The 19196-nt window shown below is 38.6% G+C and overlaps 1 protein-coding gene across 15 annotated transcripts in view; it reads right to left on the bottom strand.

Moving 5' to 3' along the window:
* The window catches only part of LOC131549370 (band 4.1-like protein 1), a 303307-nt gene that overhangs the window by 154529 nt on the left and 129582 nt on the right, over positions 1 to 19196 (bottom strand). For all 15 annotated transcript variants that reach the window (XM_058791485.1, XM_058791490.1, XM_058791497.1 and 12 more), the window contains one exon: positions 13859 to 13934. In XM_058791485.1, coding sequence (XP_058647468.1) covers positions 13859 to 13934 — 76 coding nt within the window. The remainder of the gene's footprint in view (positions 1 to 13858; positions 13935 to 19196) is intronic.

Here is a 19196-nt window from a genome sequence, read left to right as displayed (position 1 = left end):
TATCAACTTATCTATATTCTATTAAGGCTGGAATACACTACACAATTTTTGCCCCGATGTTCCACCAATTTACAGTCTGGCGAAGTTGATGCTTGTTGCCAACGATCAGAGCCAGTCTGCAGATTTGAGTTGACAGAATTCATAGAAAATCGCATAGTGTATAATGGTCACAGATTCCGATTTTTTTAGCTTAAAACTTTGATTCCACCCAGTCGGAGGAGATCAAACATGTTTGATATTTTCAGCAGATTTTAGAATACATATTGTTTTCATTTCATTTCACGTGTCTCCTAGCAACAATGCTCACGTTTCTGGATGAGTTTGTTGTGATCGGAACAACTTGAAGGCCTGGTAGTGTATGATCCTCATTCGTTTAGTGTATGATGCCCAGTTTTCCTTTGTAACTTGTAAAAACTGGCTATTATACTCTAAATGACTGAGGATCACATCATACACTGGTGTTTTAAAAATCTGTTCAAATTTTAAAAGTCATGTAGTGTATTCTAGCCTTTAGTCACTTTTTTCCTGGACAGATATGACAGGTTTCTGATGGCTCCTTCATTGAATGGATGACATGCCTCTTTCATCTTTGGGCATAAACTATAAATACGCCTAGATTTTGTTATCTTAAAGCTGTGAAAATAAGTAATTTACAATTTTATAAAGATTAACTTAAAGTGACAACCATCAGTTAATATTTAAAGTCTGTATATGAAGTATTTACATAGACGTTCAATGTGAAAGAGTTTAAAGAGAGCACACTCGGCTTAATGGGAGCAGCAACAATTTTTTGATAAATTGAATGTAATATTCATTCAAATGACAGTATTTTGCTAAATAAATAGTCAAGGTCATGTATTAAGTTCATACATATTTTATTATGAACAACTATTATTAACAATATCTATGAAATTATACTTTTTCTTATTGATGTCACACTGAAGCTGTGTGATTTTCATAGTGTACCCTTTAAGCTCACCTTAAAATAATGAAATCTTTAAAAATTACAGCACTGTAAAACGACAGACCAGCAATAAACTGTCAATTTATAATATTATGTACAGGTGCATCTCAATAAATTAGAATGTCCTGGAAAAGTTCATTTATTTCGGTAACTCAAATTGTGAAACTCGTGTATTAAATAAAATTCAATGCACACAGACTGAAGCAGTTTAAGTCTTTGGTTCTTTTAATTGTGATGATTTTGCCTCACATTTAACAAAAACCCACCAATTCACTATCTCAACAAATTAGAATACTTCATAAGACCAATAAAAAAAAACATTTTTAGTGAATTGTTGGCCTTATGGAAAGTATGTTCATTTACTGTATATGTACTCAATACTTAGTAGGGGCTCCTTTTGCTTTAATTACTGCCTCAATTCGGCGTGGCATGGAGGTGATCAGTTTGTGGCACTGCTGAGGTGGTATGGCTTCCTCTGGGATATCCCAGGTTTCTTTGACAGTGGCCTTCAGCTCATCTGCATTTTTTGGTCTCCTGTTTCTCATTTTCCTCTTGACAAGGTCTGGTGAGTTTGCTGGCCAGTGAAGCACACCAACACCATGGTCATTTAACCAACTTTTGGTGCTTTTGGCGGTGTGGGCAGGTGCCAAATCATGATGTAAAATGAAATCAGCATCTTTAAAAAGCTGGTCAGCAGAAGGAAGCATGAAGTGCTCCAAAATTTCTTGGTGAATGGGTGCAGTGACTTTGGTTTTCAAAAAACACAATGGACCAAAATCATCACAGATTGTGGAAACTTAACACTGGACTTCAAGCAACTTGGGCTATGAGCTTCACCCTTCCTCCAGACTCTAGGACCTTGGTTTCCAAATGAAATACAAAACTTGCTCTCATCTGAAAAGAGGACTTTGGACCACTGGGCAACAGTCCAGTTCTTCTTCTCCTTAGCCCAGGTAAGACGCCTCTGACGGTGTCTTAACAAGAGGAATATGACAACTGTAGCCAAATTCCTTGACACGTCTGTGTGTGGTGGCTCTTGATGCCTGGACCCCAGCCTCAGTCCATCACTCTGTGAACAGCCAGCTTCTTTGGCAATGAATGTTTGTGACTTACCCTCCTTGTGAAGAGTGTCAATGATTGTCTTCTAGACAACTGTCAGATCAGCTGTCTTCCCCATGATTGTGTAGCCTAGTGAACCAAACTGAGAGACCATTTTGAAGGCTCAGGAAACCTTTGCAGGTGTTTTGAGTTGATTAGCTGATTGGCATGTCACCATATTCTAATTTGTTGAGATAGTGAATCGATGGGTTTTTGTTAAATGTGAGCCAAAATCATCACAATTAAAAGAACCAAAGACTTAAACTACTTCAGTTTGTGTGCATTGAATTTATTTAATACACAAGTTTCACAATTTGAGTTGAATTACTGAAATAAATGAACTTTTCCACGACATTCTAATTTATTGAGATGCACCTGTATGTAAAAATACAAGCCGGTAATGCTTGTGAAGCAATATTTTGGCGTAGCACACAATACAGCTAGTCAGCTAACTGTGTTCTATAGGATCTGCGCTATGTTGATAAAACTTTTGGTGAAAGTTTTCAGACAGCTTTCAAAATGGCCGCCAGACAGTGTGAACACATCTCAGTGTGCAATGATCTGATTGACTTGAAATTACAGGAGGTATATAGTAACAAACACATCAATTGGTTAAAACATCAAGTAGGATAATACATTAGTTTTTCTTTTTATAATCTGAGTTCAAATATGGAAGTGTGCTTAATGAGTACGTGAACTTAATAGGTACGTTTACCCTATTCCAGTAAATGATAAGTTCGAGTTTAATTTAAAAAAAAAAAGATTTCTTTGAGAATTTTAAATTATTTGTAATGCAGTATTTAAAACTATATTCTAAAATATACTTAACTGGTTCTGTTTTCTTTTCTGGGCTTAGCTTGTTTGCTCAAATGTGTGCTTGATGCATGAGACCCAGGTGATATTGTTCTGGAATGTGGGGGTTATGCGTGCTATTGTCATAAGTAGAGCACAATAAGCCATCAGACTGTATTGTTTGAAATCAGTGGAATGTGTGAATTCTGTGAAATGTGTGATTTCTGCAAAATTGTTGAATTCTTTAAAATGTTAAGTTTGATTGGGTTTGACTTGCATTGAGATTATTTAGCCTAAAAAATAATCAGCCTAAAGTTAAAAAAATAATAATTTAGCCTTAAAAAAAAAAAAAAAAAATTATTTTTCATTTCAAAAATCTACTAGACCGGTAAGGTCATAATTTTATAATGTATATGATGTCATTGATGCCATCCAAATTGGGAACAGAGACTTTGAGATGGACGCTGATACAAATGATAAAAAGTAATATAAAGATGCCTGTGAACTGGAAAAGGAAAATGACCACCTATTTATGTTGGCCCATCTGATGATTATGTGAACATCATGCCAACAAAACTAGGCCATTCAAGAACACAGACCATGCGCCGTAACAGGTATAGCTGTCTGAAAAAGGATTTTATCACTCAACATTAATTTCTCTGATGAGGATATCACTAATGATGCCCTCTCCCATCATACAACACTGGAGTACTTCTGAAGGTTTATGTCAGAAGATAAAATCAAGGTTCTGATATCTAACACCAATGAGTACAGTTTTCAAAAGAAATGAGCATTTATAAAATCATTATGAGACTATGGGAATTGAACAGAGCTAAACATTGTACAGTGGGGCAAAAAAGTATTTAGTCAGCCACCAACTGTGCAAGTTCTCCCACTTAAAAAGATGAGAGAGGCCTGTAATTTTCATCATAGGTATACCTCAAATATGAGAGACAAAATGAGAAAAAAACAAAATCCAGAAAATCACACTGTAGGATTTTTAAAGAATTTATTTGCAAATTATGGTGGAAAATAAGTATTTGGTCAATAACAAAATTTCATCTCAATACTTTGTTATACACCCTTTGTTGGCAATGACAGAGGTCAAACGTTTTCACACACTGTTGCTGGTATTTTGGCCCATTCCTCCATGCAGATCTCCTCTAGAGCAGTAATGTGTTGGGGCTGTCACTGGGCAACACGGACTTTCAACTCCCTCCAAAGATTTTCGATGGGGTTGAGATCTGGAGACTGGCTAGGCCACTCCAGGACCTTGAAATGCTTCTTACGAAGCCACTCCTTCGTTGCCCGGGCGGTGTGTTTGGGATCATTGTCATGCTGAAAGACCCAGCCACGTTTCATCTTCAATGCCCTTGCTGATGGAAGGAGGTTTTCACTCAAAATCTCACGATACATGGCCCCATTCATTCTTTCGTTTACACGGATCAGTCGTCCTGGTCCCTTTGCAGAAAAACAGCCCCAAAGCATGATGTTTCCACCCCCGTGCTTCACAGTAGGTATGGTGTTCTTTGGATGCAACTCAGCATTCTTTGAGTTTTTACCAAAAAGTTATATTTTGGTTTCATCTGACCATATGACATTCTCCCAATCCTCTTCTGGATCATCCAAATGCTCTCTAGCAAACTTCAGACGGGCCGGACATGTACTGGCTTAAGCAGGGGGACACGTCTGGCACTGCAGGATTTGAGTCCCTGGCGGCGCAGTGTGTTACTGATGGTAGCCTTTGTTACTTTGGTCCCAGCTCTCTGCAGGTCATTCACTAGGTCCCCCCGTGTGGTTCTGGGATTTTTGCTCACAGTTCTTGTGATCATTTTGGCCCCACAGGGTGAGATCTTGCGTGGAGCCCCAGATCAAGGGAGATTATCAGTGGTCTTGTATGTCTTCCATTTTCTAATAATTGCTCCCACAGTTGAGTTCTTCACACCAAGCTGCTTACCTATTGCAGATTCAGTCTTCCCAGCCTGGTGCAGGTCTACAATTTTGTTTCTGGTGTCCTTTGACAGCTCTTTGGTCTTGGCCATGGTGGAGTTTGGAGTTGGACTGTTTGAGGTTGTGGAAAGGTGTCTTTTATACTGATAACAAGTTCAAACAGATGCCATTAATACAGGTAACGAGTGGAGGACAGAGGAGCCTCTTAAAGAAGAAGTTACAGGTCTGTGAGAGCCAGAAATCTTGCTTGTTTGTGGGTGACCAAATACTTATTTTACAGAGGAATTTAGCAATTAATTCTTTAAAAATCCTACAATGTGATTTTCTGGATTTTTTTTTTTCTCATTTTGTCTCTCATAGTTGAGGTATACCTATGATGAAAATTACAGGCCTCTCTCATCTTTTTAAGTTGGAGAACTTGCACAATTGGTGGCTGACTAAATACTTTTTTGCCCCACTGTAAATACCAGTAAATAGTTTTGATTTAACATATTTTTATAATTAAAATAATATTAATGAAAACACGACTTATCTGATTATTTTTATTGTGTGATTATTTGTGTATGGATATATAGGTTGCTGTTATGGGGCTACATAAGCAGTATAACCTGCAAATGAACCCTTAGATCATCTTTAGATTTGTTCAGACAGTTAGTAAAATCCCTGAAATTCGGCTACCCCAAAGGCCCAACGTTGTAATATTACAACATTTCACTAAAAACGTACTAAAATATCAAAAATGTTAAAACTATTTTATTTCTGCATTAGAGGCCTCCCACAATAACATATAAATGGTGAAATTATTTTTGCAGAGTTTTTTCTCTAAATTTGAGGTCTTACAGGGTATGTTACGCAGCTTAGAGTCTGCTTTGTTGGGGGGGGGGGGATCTTCCTCTCTCTCTAGCAGCAGCATGTTCCTTTTATTTTATGATCTGAGCATTTAGCTGAAGCAAATCTACTTGCTCCACAGCAGTGGTGGACGAAGTACACAAATCAAGTACTTGAGTAAAAGTATAGATGCGTATAATAAAATATTACTCCAATTAAAGTAAACTCCTTTTTCAATTTTTTAAGTACAAAAGTACTCGATTTTTATGTACTTAAGTAAAAAGTACTGATAGATTCATTTTGCAATTTTATATAGGCTACTTAATTAAATTTTATATTAGCATATATTTTTTTATAATCCTACTGCTCAAATACCTGGGATTTTCCCAAAATAACCACTATATGGAGCCAAGATATATTTTTGTTGTTGATATGGACTACGTTGATGAGCGCGATGTAGTAATGTCCACTGTGAAGCTTACACTGCGAGAGAATACCTGAGATTTGACCATCTAATTTTCACCAGTAAGAAAAAAGTGTTTTAAAGCTTGTTGTTTTGCAGAACGTCACAGTTATATATGATATGAGAATAAGGCCTGAAGTTGGGAAGAACATTTTAAGGAAAATATAATTATATTTTCATTATTATTTTTTTTTTTCTCAAACCTTGTCTGTGGTATAAAAACACCCCTGGCCAAATGCCCCCTGAGGGCATCACTTCCCACTTTGATAATTACTGTAGTTACCATGTTCTGAACATCACATCCTTTCTTTTTCCCTCAGATGTAATCTATCTAGGTGGTTGAAATTTTTTTTTTGACTTTATATCTAAAAAAAATTACCTCAACTTAGCACCAGCAAGCTTGTTAGCTAGACAGTTAGCAACAGCTAACAATATTGACTTATTTTCAGTATGGTAACTTATGAATAAACCTTTATATATGTCTACTCGGCCAGTTGATCCAAACAATATAAAAATGTATACTGTTGATAAACAACATAAAAACATACATCACATGGGGCTAAATGCACAGCATTTTAATAAAACTGCTAACGTTACAGCAGCAGGGAAGATGAACGTGGATGAGTTATTTTATTTAATCTGTGTTATTTTAATGTTTCCGTTTTTTGACCTAAAACATAGAGACACTGATGTTGATATGTCTGCATTCAAGCATTTCAGTGGGCTTAAACAGATCAACAGCAGATGTAGTTCACAAACAACTGACAGTTTTGACCTAAATATGATTTTCAGTTACAATAATTAATCCTAAAATTCGACATTAGTAACTTACTTTTCACAGTATCAGTCACGCGTGCGCTCACAAGATTTCCCCGTTCAGTTCACTGGGGACATGCTCTAAACGGATCATTTGAATCAGTGAGTTGTCGACTCAAGAACAGCTTCGTGAATGAATCGTTTGGTGCGATTTGCGAAACGATTTAACAGGTTCATTGAAAAGAATCAGTTTGTTCATGAATCAGAATGAATCATGATTCTCAGAGCATGTGATATATTATAACGATATGTTTTATGAAATGTAGTGAAGTACAAAGTATGATCTTATGCTCTGGAATGTACTGAAGTAAAAGTAAAAGTTCCTCAAAATAAAACTACTCCAGTAAAATACACATACTTGAAAAATGTACTTAATGGTGCAGTGTGTAATATTGAGGATCTATTGACAGAAATGCAATATAATATACATAACTATGCTTTCAGAGGTGTATAAAAGACCTTACATAATGAACGCTATGTTTTTATTAACTTAGAATGAGCTATTTATATCTACATACACAGCGGGTCCCCTTACATGGAAGTCGCCACCATTTTTGTACAGTAGCCCTTAAAGGACAAACAGAGCGTGTTTCGTCACTGTTGTTCTTGCGAATAAAACACTGAACAAATAACAATAATATTCGTAATAACATATCGATTTATTGAATAACTAAGTAAATATAATTCCTTAATTGACCTTTGTAATAAATTAATAAACCTCATTGCCGGCTACTCTTTGCTGTCTCAGACTACGACATCTTAGCCCTGTATCGCCACCGTAGCTTCTCTAAAGGGAGGGTGAGTGGGGGACTGAGCCGTTGGTTGCAATTCGCAACCTCAACTGCTAGATGCCGCTAAAATCTACACACATAAAACTACTTTGTTACTGTGTCCACCACTGCTCCGCAGCAGCAGCAGCGTAGCAGATCTAGTCCGCAAAGACCAAACTTATGCACATTCTATTTTACATTAATAAAGATTTATCAATCCTTTCCGAGAGTTGTCATGACTGAAATAATTAGTTCAGCCATGAAACTCTATTTGCGCTCTAAGTGGTTCATTCAGTTCAGTGTTCTCAGATCTGTGCTCCGGCCAACGCAAGGCTCAAATGAGACATTAGGTCCTTAATGAACGAATAATTGAGAATATGGAATGTCTAGAATAATCAAATATAAGTTAATAAACAATCAATATTTGTGATCAGTTTTTAATTAGAAATATCACCTAAATTTAATGATCACTTGAAATTGGAGTCAGATTGAACACGGAGCTAGACTAAAATTTTTATTAAATCCTGATAAATTCAGAAGCGCAAGTAAAAGACCGAATACTCATCAAACCTTCAACCTGGACTCCACTTTTTGGTCCGGTGGAACACCACAAGCACACGTTGGAAATGTAACGCCCCTTACCATAATCGCGAGCTTCAGCTTTCAAGTTAGTTTTATCAGTTCAAGCCCGAAAGGTCGCTGATTCAGAAGCGCCAGATTGTCATAGTAAAGTCGGAATTGACCCTTTTTTTTTTTTAGAAATAGCCTTCAAACACAGCCTTGTACTCTCCTAGGTTCACGAAACTGTCATCCATAAAATGCGTTGCACAAATTCGAACATTTGGGTTGTGCTGTTGTGTTGTAAACAAATCTTAACCAATGATTCCTAATTGCATCTACTTTCAGAAGGCCAAATAAAGTGCTTTTGCTTTCGCATAGAAATACACAGCGTCTCCCTGACATGGCTGCATCAACAATACTGCGGTTACACCACGCCGCCTTTCTTTGCGTGAACATTTGGGCGGCATTACGCAAATAATTCCACATCGTGACGTAGACATGTGGGGGCGTGTTTGAATGAGCCGTTTTAGGTGGGCGTGGACAAGTCTTAACATTTATAAAGAATATCTCTTTGGGTTTGGGACTAGTCTTTGCAACTTTAGGGATCTCATCTATGCACGAACAGCTTGTAACACTCCAAAGAGAAAGGAAAATCTTGAAATCAAAACTCGCATCATATGACCCCTTTAACATATTTGGAGGCAGCTGTAGAAAATTCTGCTGTGTTCTGATTGGTTGACTGAGTTCTGATAAGAACACCTGTGGCCTCTTATAAAAGCCCTATTTGGATGGGACTAGTTTTCTAAACTATAGAACATATATATAAACATATATCAAATGTGCGCACGGTTAGAGTGTCTACGGTAATTCACACTGGCCAAAACACACAAGGAAATGCGTTGTGGAAAAAAAAAAAAATTCACCGGCAATCACAGACATCGCATTCGGACGGGATTAGTTTTCTCAGAGGATCATTCAGTTTTCTGAAAAACAGTAGGTAATTTGCTCTGGAATTATTACAGAGGTTGTGTGAGAAAAACACAGACGTGGCAGATTTGGAAGGGAAACACAAATTTCGCTAACGACCCCCTGTAAAGCTAGTCCCGTCCGAATAAGGCTTAATTAAAGCTTTACCTTGATTGAATTATGTTTTTATACTTCATTTTTAGCTGCTGCCACGTTCTTTTTTTATTTTATTTTTGCTGTGGGATAGCATGAAAATGAATATTAGTTAAATAATTTACAGTTTTCACCTCTGATATAATAAGGTATTTAGGAATTAAACTTACATGTTGACTCGAAGTATGTGGACGTCTTTTTGTCGGGTGCTGTTGCCGTGGTGAATCATAATTTCGGAGCTCCACTGATCATGACTTCTCATAGTAATGGTGCATGTGCACTCAGTCAACCTACTAAGAGTGACACAATTCAGCTGTTCTGAAACGGAAAACTCAGAGTTTCCCATCTCAGGGTAAGTCAACTCAGAGTTCAAGTTTCAGAGATGGTTGAACCTCCTTATTGAAACAGGCCCCAGTTCTCCCTCAGTGTTTGTCAGTTCTCGTTTATGTTGGCGTGTAATTATTCCTATCTTCAGTATCTTTATTAAAGTCTATTTCCTAGTGTTTATGTTCATATTCATGAGCTTTATTACATGTATGTTAACAGAAGAACTGACCAAGACAGTGTTTAGTATTTAGCAGTGTTTTTCTTTCTTTTGTTTTATTTATTTTTTCCCCAATGGACTTGCCTGCTGTCCAACTCCTATGCCCAGAGAAGGACGACCATTTCCTGGAGGATCACACCAGAGACTTTTTGGATTTGGATCTGGTGAAAGCCAAATTGTTGTTCACTAGCACCCACTCCACAAAAGCAGCGAAGTTCTTTTGGGGAGGTAATACCCAATGTTCCTGAATCTCCTGAGTCTCCTACAACTGGTTCTGCCCAGCTCTCCTGAGTTTTCTACGTCTCCTGAATCTCTGTTCTGCATAGGCAAGAAAATTCTCTGTCTCTGCCTCTGAGTCCTGGACTCCACCTTGGCCCTCAGACCCATCGGCTCCGCCTTGCCTCCTTGCTCTCTCATCTCCAGTGTGACCCATCATCCCACTAGCTCCACTGGGCTCCCTTGTCCCTCAGTTTCTGCCTTGGTCAGAAGTCAACCTTACTCTGCTTTGGGATTCCACTCCTCTGGCTTGTCCTCATCCCTCCATCCCCTGAGGCTCAATCTGGCTCTTCTTTCGCTCCAGCTCTACCATTGTCCTCAGTTGCTCCGGCTCTGCTGTGGTCTTCCAGGTCCCCTTCTTCACCTCGCTCACATGAGTCATCAGCTTTGCCTTGGCCCTCCTTACCTTACATTGCTTGTCCCCAGGGTGGACTCTGCCAAGTTAACACCATGGCTCCCCCTCCCTTGACTTTGCCCCGGGGCCTTGTCCTGGCTGGTCTCTGGACCATCATCTGGCTCCTCCTTCTCCTGGCTCTTCACTGGATCCTCCCACCTCCACTCCCAATTGGATTTATTCTTTGGTATATTTTGGTTTTGCCCCTTTCCTACTACAAGCCCTCCTCCATAGCCCCCATCCTCCCTCCTCAGTTGGACTACTTATGGTGTGAGGACGCGCCTTCCAGGGAGGGGGTGAACTGTAACATGTATATCTTGTGTTTCCATGTTTATAAGTCCTCAGTTCTCCCTCAGTGTTTGTCGGTTCTTGTTTATGTTGTTTCATTGGGTCATCTTGAAAGTATTTGGCAGTACATTGCGGGTTTTTCTAGGTTGCTCAGGTACAACACATTTTATGCTACGGAATAAGATTGTCAGTTGTCTCTAGGAACTTTAATGTCTTGGAAATCTTCATGTAGCCTTAGACTTTCTAATGTAATACAACTATTTCTTCTGTATAGCATTTGTGAGAGCTCTATTGACTTATTTGCTATTCAACTTAAGCACATGCATGGGCTAAATGTAAAGTACTGCAGTCTCTGGGGGGTTGAATAATTTTGATTGCAACTGTATGCATTTGAAGAAAAGTGCTTTTAATGGACATTGTGATGCATACGGATGTGCAGCGTGCAGTAGCACAAAATCACTAGCATATTGTGCGACAGCGGTTGTACTGTAGGCCTACTTGGTTATTGCACCTGTTTGAACCGGTCAACCACTGAGCAAGTCCAACAGTGTATCTATGCCATGTTCAGATGTGCATCTTTGATCGTTATTCAAATAAAAATATTTTCAATTTCACAGCTAAGTAATTTGTTCCTGCCATTAAAACTAAATATACCATTTAATATAAAAACTATTCTAAAAGCAGGGCACCGATAATATTTCTACTTTCTACTTTAAATTTCTATATTTTGTAGCTTCTGGATAATGATTTCATGTAATTGCGTATGCACAGCTTGTGGGCATTGCTCACATTGCACCATTTACTGTTTATAAACCACAATATGTGCTATAATTTTGCGACAAGATTTATAAATCAAATAAGGGACCAACTGGAGATTTAGATCCCATATTGCCATTTACCCAAGAAATATTAAGCAAATGCCTAATCACACTTTGTTTAGAATATCACTCTGAAAATGCAGTTCCAAATTTGACCCCCAAATCCATCCATCAGTGACATAATACCCTTTCACATCAAGCAAGGAAACAGACCAATTAATGCACGATCATTCAATATTTATTTTTAACCTGCCCACAGAAGTACCCAAATTCTAACCAAATTCAAAACTTTTTTTAATCCTCACTTTGTTGACGATGACAATTTTTACATTTCCACTGCCTGGTTCAACACCTTAAAATAGTCTTTGCCAGATCAGTGGCCCGTTCTTCATATGTGGATTACTCAGTTAGCTGGATTTTATTGTTGGCGATTTGACATGATCCAGGATTAATAAATTCTTCAAAGCTCATCCTGGAGTTGCTGTCATCGTAACAGGTCCATTAGCTCAAACCTGCTTAGGGAGCAGGTTTATTTCATGTAAACGGGATTAGACTGCATCTTTTTAGGTGAAGGTGATACTGAAAATCTGTTCCAGCCACTACTACTTTATTTTAAATGTTATTAAACCAGGAAAAAATATATATATTTTTAAATTCTAACTTTAAAATTATTTTGAAAATAATTAGAATGTTGTGTAATTTATAGTTACTTTAATAATAATAAAAGTTAATGTGTTCTGTCACAGCACTGTATTTGATATTTTTTGATATTGATCATTTTCTTCTTATATTTGTTGTTTACAATAATGATTCTGTATTATTATTATTATAAGTATTATAGTAAATTATTATTATTATAATTATTATTACTATTACTATGTATAAATGGAGAGCCAATACCAACAGTCGTGGAGAAATCTTGGACGTTGGTACACTGCCGATCTCAAAGACTCCAAACAGGTGGAGCAACTAAGGTGGGAGACAATTAGTGGCCTCAGGAAAATAAACAACACTTTTCTCCCTGGAAAGTCAAAGTTGTGGTGCTTTCAATTTGGGTTGCTGCCCCATCTCGTGTGGCCAGTTACCTATGAGGTCACACTTTCCAATGCTGAGTGGCTGGAGAGGACGGTGAGTTCATAATGAGGAAGTGGCTCAAGCTACCAAGATGCCTTAGCAACATAGGCCTGTATGGGAACAGAGCTCTCTCTCTCTGCCTCTATCAAGCCTTGTGAAATAACAAATGCGCCAAAGCTAGGCTGGAGATGAATAATATACTGACAATGCACACTAATGCCAAGGTCTCTGGAAAGAGGTTTGGTGAGGAGATAATTACATTCTGCTAGGTGACATGATAAGTCAGAGCGGTAATTGTCTTCCACTGGTTTATGTAGAGGGTATTGCTGCACAGCAAATGTTTGTTAATTGCATTTCTTTAGGTTTGTGCGTGGGGTGAGATGGCATTTAAAGATTTCCAGGCTTTGTCTATAAGCTCTTGCTGTATGGATTTTGCTTGTAAACGTTTGCGGCCAAGGCTTGGTTATCTTCCCAAAGTTGCTTCAACTCTGTTTTGCTCTCAAGCTGTTGTGCTGCAGTCTTTCTCTCCTCCAACCTTTGTGTCGTGGAAGAGTGAGAGATTGCACAAGCTTTGCTCTGTTAGGTTGTTGAATGAAGATTTGCATTGAACAATTGTTCATTTGTTTTGGTGGTAGTAACAAAGGTTTTGTGGCTACCAAGAATGTTGCATTTTGTGAGAGATATAATTTTAAAGGCCTATGAGGTGTGTGAGGTACTTTTGTGTGCACTCTACAAGAGGTTTTGGCTAGAAGAGTGTCTTTGGAAGGTATTTGGGTGACGGCAGGTTAGGCCTCTAAAGTATGAACTTTTAGCAGGTTTTGTAGTTTTGATATTGACTTGTTTACTCACAGGGAAATAAATTGCTGATCACTTCATAGTATGCTGTTGTGTTATAGTGTTCGCATAGCATCAGACTGACACAGTGTTGAGTAAACCAACTCAAGGAATCAAAGTTACACAGATAAACAAAATGCTTAGGAATTTTATGTATGTCACATTAAGTTATGCATATATCAGCGATCCTGCTTTCTACATATTGGTACTTGCCAAAAAAAAAAATACATACACGTTGAGAAATAGCTGTAACATGTAACTTTACTCACCTTGTAATGTCTTCCATTAACTGGGAGGGGTCCGGTGGATAAAACTTGACAGCAAAATTAAATTGCCAAGAAGATGCTGTAAAAACATACAAAGTGAGAGCAAAAAAACACAACATGCTTGCAGAGTGGTTGACTGATAAACAAATTTTTCTCATGGTTGGACAGCATTTAAGTGGTTTTTGCCTGTAGCAAATAAAAGCAAAGGTCAGAGCAAGTGAACTGATCAGTACTGAACAAGACAGGGCTGTAAATATGGGCTAATTGTTTGAGTGAATCTGATTTGTGTGATTTTTCTTTATCCTTTAATTTAGAAAGGTCTTAAAATGTTTTTATCCTAATTGTTTTGCAGTACTGAAAGTAACTTTAGAGTTATGTAAAATCAGTTGGGTTAAATGTGTTCTACATACAGTATCGGAATAATTAGGCATAATTATTTTAAATTAATGATGTAGATATTTATGTTTTATTGCAAAATGTCTAGGTTACTATGTTACTAAGTAGGAACGAAATGCTATATAATGACACAATGGGAACGTATCAGTGGTCACAAGGTCAGGGCTCTGAAAAATCACAGCAATTTTTGGCTGATGGTGCTAATACTTCAGCAGATATATATAAAGGTGTTTTATATAAAGGTAAAAAAGAGCTGCATCATAGAGCCCTTCTAAGAGTGTGTACAGTGCAATAACCTTACCTATGCAGCAACACAGAGTATAGGCAGCTACGCAGCTTCTCATTCCTACATCAGGCTTACATTGAGTAGGAACTCAATACTGCATAATCACACAGTGGGAAAGATATAGCCTCACACATTCAAACCATTTGTAGAAGCTTATTCATAATACAGGTTATAAAATCTGAAGTATGGGTAGAGGACCAATCTCCACCATACAAATGGTCTGTAAATAGGTACCTCTTGCAAGGGCCCGAATATCCAGAGATGAAGGCAATCCAGACACCTCATAGACCCCAGCAAAATCACATCCAGCAACCAATGCGAAAGTCTCAGTTTCTTGGCAAAAATGTATCTGTCTGGCCAACATTAGCCTTCAATGCCCTAACCTGCCAGAGCTCAGGACAACCCATCTAATAATAAAGTGTCCCATTTTGGGGCCAAACTCTCAGCCTTTCAAAGTTCTAGCTAGATGTGACAAATGTGCCCTGGACAGCATGTCCTTCTGATGCAAAATCTCCCGAGGTACACTGTCCTGGAGACATACCAAAGTTCAGACTGCCAATACAGAGCCACCACTGCAACTATCATTGCCATGCTTTGCTCACTGAGCATGCAATGTGCTTCATGGCCTAAGCGCAAAATTCAATGCCCTACAGAACTCACGAACGGCCTCAGAACCCAATCCAGCACCTTATCCGTGAACCTCGTCAACCTGCAAGGCCACCAGGGCGTGCAGAGCCAATGCTGTGTGACCTGAAGCCACAGTGTGGCAGGCGTAAGTAAAGTCTGCTGCCACCTCGTTTAGTAGGGGTGGGAATCGCATGGTACCTCACGATACTATACGAATCAAGATACATAGCTCATGATATGATAATATCATGAATACAGCGATTCTGCGACAATCTATATATTGCTAGACAATCCTATAATGATACATAACGATATCTGTCTAACTATGAAAACAAAATGCCTGTGAAAAGGTTAAGTGCAAGTTTTCTCTCTTTATTCAAGTCCAAACTGATAGAAAACGGCACAAAATATTCTGTAAATCAAATTTAACGTTAAGTACATTAATCATTTTATTCTTGGACTAATCAAAAGCTTACACATTTCTTTGTGTAAACCAACACATTTAATTGCTTATCAACTTTATATAGGCTATATATATATATACATATATAATCCTGGTACATTTCAAAATTTATCTGGAGTGCTTTCTCAACCTTTCCTCCCCTCTCATCATAAAAACGGAGCCCCGCACATGACATATTCGCACCGCGTCTTTTGCACGCTCAAGTTCATTATTTCAAATGTAAACACACGGCAAGCACACACACCACACACTTCTGCGGCGCATTACGGCTCTGACAAGGTTTTGTTTTGTCGTCCATGCCATAGATGCAGATTTATGTTTCTGCTGCATAACGCGCACTTGTAATATCTAAAGAGAGAGCGCTCTTTCTTTCCTGAGGGAAATCCACCTGCGATCCGAGCTGAGAGGTTAGGCTACTCACGGACTAAAATATGCGCTCTGCAATAATAAAGTGATCGGTGCCTATAGTCCACGCTGACAGCTGTTCCGGGGCAGTTTTTTAGTTCTCATCTCCATAAACATAAGACGCATCTCTGATTTTCTGTTGGTCTGTCATTACGCTCGTATTTCTTCTTCACTGTGAATTACAATTTCCATTCATCTGACCATTCGCATTCTGGGAAGCGCCACCACAAGAAGTCTGGAGGTAATGTTACTGCCGCTCCGGTAAGCCAAAGTGGTAAATAGCCATAGTGTAGGAATGAATTTAGATCTTTTGTATGTTTAAAAAAAATATCGATACTTGGTGCCAGAGTATCGATAACGACTTGAGGCAATATCGCAATAAATCGGCACATCGATTTATTGTCCCACCCCTATTGTTTAGTAATTTTGGCAAAATATGACCAAGATCTTGAAACTTTATAGTGAAGATCTGGAGAAAAGGGAAACAGCCTTGCGAGATGTGGTTGCTCTCTGGTCCAGCAGAAAAAAAATGTAATCAAAAAGATTTCTGTTCCTCCGATTGTGAATTTTCTGGCCATTTGAGATGAAGCTTCTCAATAAGCCATGTAATCACATTCAGGAAATCTGAGAAAGTTGCAGAAGGAGTAGGGACCCTTCCGCTGGAAGGTCCTAGCTCAGATTTCATTGTGCTGTTCAGACTCCAACACCACAGTAGATATGGCATTTGTACATCCTCCACCTGAGACAGAAAATGTCTCTTGAAAAATGCAGGTCAGGAGATGGAGAAAGCGGTAGCATCAGGTCCCCCATGTGCTGGCTGATGGGCCGTGTGGTGCTAGTAGCTGGGTGGCTAGAGCACACCTGTGATGTCAGCAACTCGTACTATGGGCTTCCAGATTCAAAAGTGGCCTCTGCATGATGGACCCCCAAATAGGAGACACATGTTGTATGTGTCTTTGCTGACAATAAAGTGCATAGATAAGAGAGACATATTCTAAACATCATTTCGCACTCAAGTTGGGGAAACAAATATGCTTGAATGTGAGTTGGTAGACAAAACAAGCTTAAACTATCATGCACTGATTAAAAAAAATCTGAAACGATGGTGCTGTGGGATTACAAATTTATTTAAATGTTTAATTTAGATTCCAATGTAATAGTGTACAAACTGAAGAAGTTATATACCTTGTATTTAGCATTTAAGGTAAAAAATGGTGACATGAGTCAGATCACTACATCAGATGCAAGAGGTCCCTGCCAGTTCCTGTTCTCCTATTGTAAGTGAAATGAGCCAAATGAGCCAGACTCGAATCTTTTGTTCTGCAAATGGCTTTCGGAGCCCCCTGGCCCAGACATGAATCGTTAGACTGATTGGATTATCAATGCAATCGAGTGTTGTTGATTGGGTCTGTCTTTCTCATTTGCATGCTTTGTTTAAAGTCGTCACCCAGGTGCTTTGTTTCCATTCCTAAGCACTGCCCCCTAAATGTATATACACTACAATGTATCACTGCTTTTAGTTAGACTTGGATGACTACAGCGACGCACAGCGAGTTCTCAATAAACAGTAACTTCTGTATGAAAGATATCCCAACGTCTCCTGGTCTCTGCTTCGACAAGAGGAAAAAAGGTTTACAACAGTGCTAAACATTCACTTTCAAGGGCACTGTGATGCAGCACCTTATGAGCATTGCTTTAGCACCATCAGCCAATAAATTAAGCATGATTTTATAGAGGTTCAGAGTTTGTGACCACTGATGTGTTCTCATTGCTTCATTTCAGGTTCTTACAAAAGGAAAGAAAATTAATGAATTAATGAAGGGTCCCTACTCCTTCAATGAATTTCTCTTCCTGTCATTTAAATTCAAGTCCAATATAATTAAAATTAAACTAAATTAATTGAATTAACACAGAGCCAAGTCATACGGAGCCCCTCACATGACATGTAGGAAAAAAACATTTTTAATTGTGTGCACAATATAATAAATTGTTCCCTCGTTTTAATATCTGCCTCTTCATAATGTGCACATGCACTGTGTTGAGTGGCAGCATGTCCAAGTAGCTCTTCTCAACTGTGTGCGTTTTTGTTTGTGTTTGTGTGCTTTTTCTATTCTTATTATGAGTGAAGCAGCAGTCAGACTGGTGTATATGAGGGACGATCTTTAGGCGCTGAGAAGTTCAAGATGTGGGGTTAAACAATTCATACTGCAGAAGATTTACCATTGCTGCAGAGCTGGGGCTAAGCTAAAGTAAAAACAGAGAGACAAGAAGTGGATACAAGCCGTGCCATCGATACTGTAGTATGTGGGACTCACGTCACCTAAGATGTTGTGATTTTGGGTCACACGTCACTCAAGGTGCGGTTATGAGTATATCAGATGACCAATTCCCACCTCACTTAGTTTAGTGCACCAATCAAAGACTGGTAATTTGGCAATGTGGGCGTGTTTCCCACAAGCTGTTCAATAATTTGAATTGCACACATTGGAGGGAGCTGATCAGCTGATTTATCTGAAAGATTGATGATTTAGCTAGCTAGTAGAGCCTTGGATCATCAACACAAAGAAGACACAATTTTATTAACAATAGATATGCAAGAGTAAATACAACAACTAGTGATGATACCAATAAGTGAATATGCACTGCTAATAGAGGATAATAGACAACTAAATATGAAGGAAGATACTGAGTAAATCGCAGAAACAAATAAATGGAATGAACACAGAATGGCTGAATGCAATGCTGTTGAGCTGAATGTAGCAATGGAAGAGATTTCTATGGAAATGTTGCTTATGGGAACCACTTAATGGCTCTGGTGGAATAAACGATAAATAAATGCTTATTTATCTCTGAACAAATAATATAGCTATTATTCGTAATGCTGACCCCAAGTAAATGTTATCTAAACAGGTTAGAGAAACATAGGCTGCAGGTATAAACTAAGCCAAGGTCTTTAGGAAAGAGGTTTGGTAAGTTTATAATTACGTTCCACAAGCGGGTGATCAGTCCGGCGGTAGAGACGTCTTCCACTGGTGATGCAGACTGCGTACAGTGGGGAGGGCACAGAGTTGCGTTCCGGTAGCCGTTAATGCTGACCTGGAGGATGCTGAACTTCTGTTGTGCCACAAAGGGTCCTTAGAGCATGGACCGGGCAGCTGGGTCAG

This window comes from Onychostoma macrolepis, chromosome 11 (assembly GCF_012432095.1).
Source record: "Onychostoma macrolepis isolate SWU-2019 chromosome 11, ASM1243209v1, whole genome shotgun sequence".
In the NCBI taxonomy this organism is placed as follows: Eukaryota; Metazoa; Chordata; class Actinopteri; order Cypriniformes; family Cyprinidae; genus Onychostoma; species Onychostoma macrolepis.
Note: the sequence above shows the minus strand (reverse complement) of the source record. Positions and strands in the feature narration are given on the sequence as shown.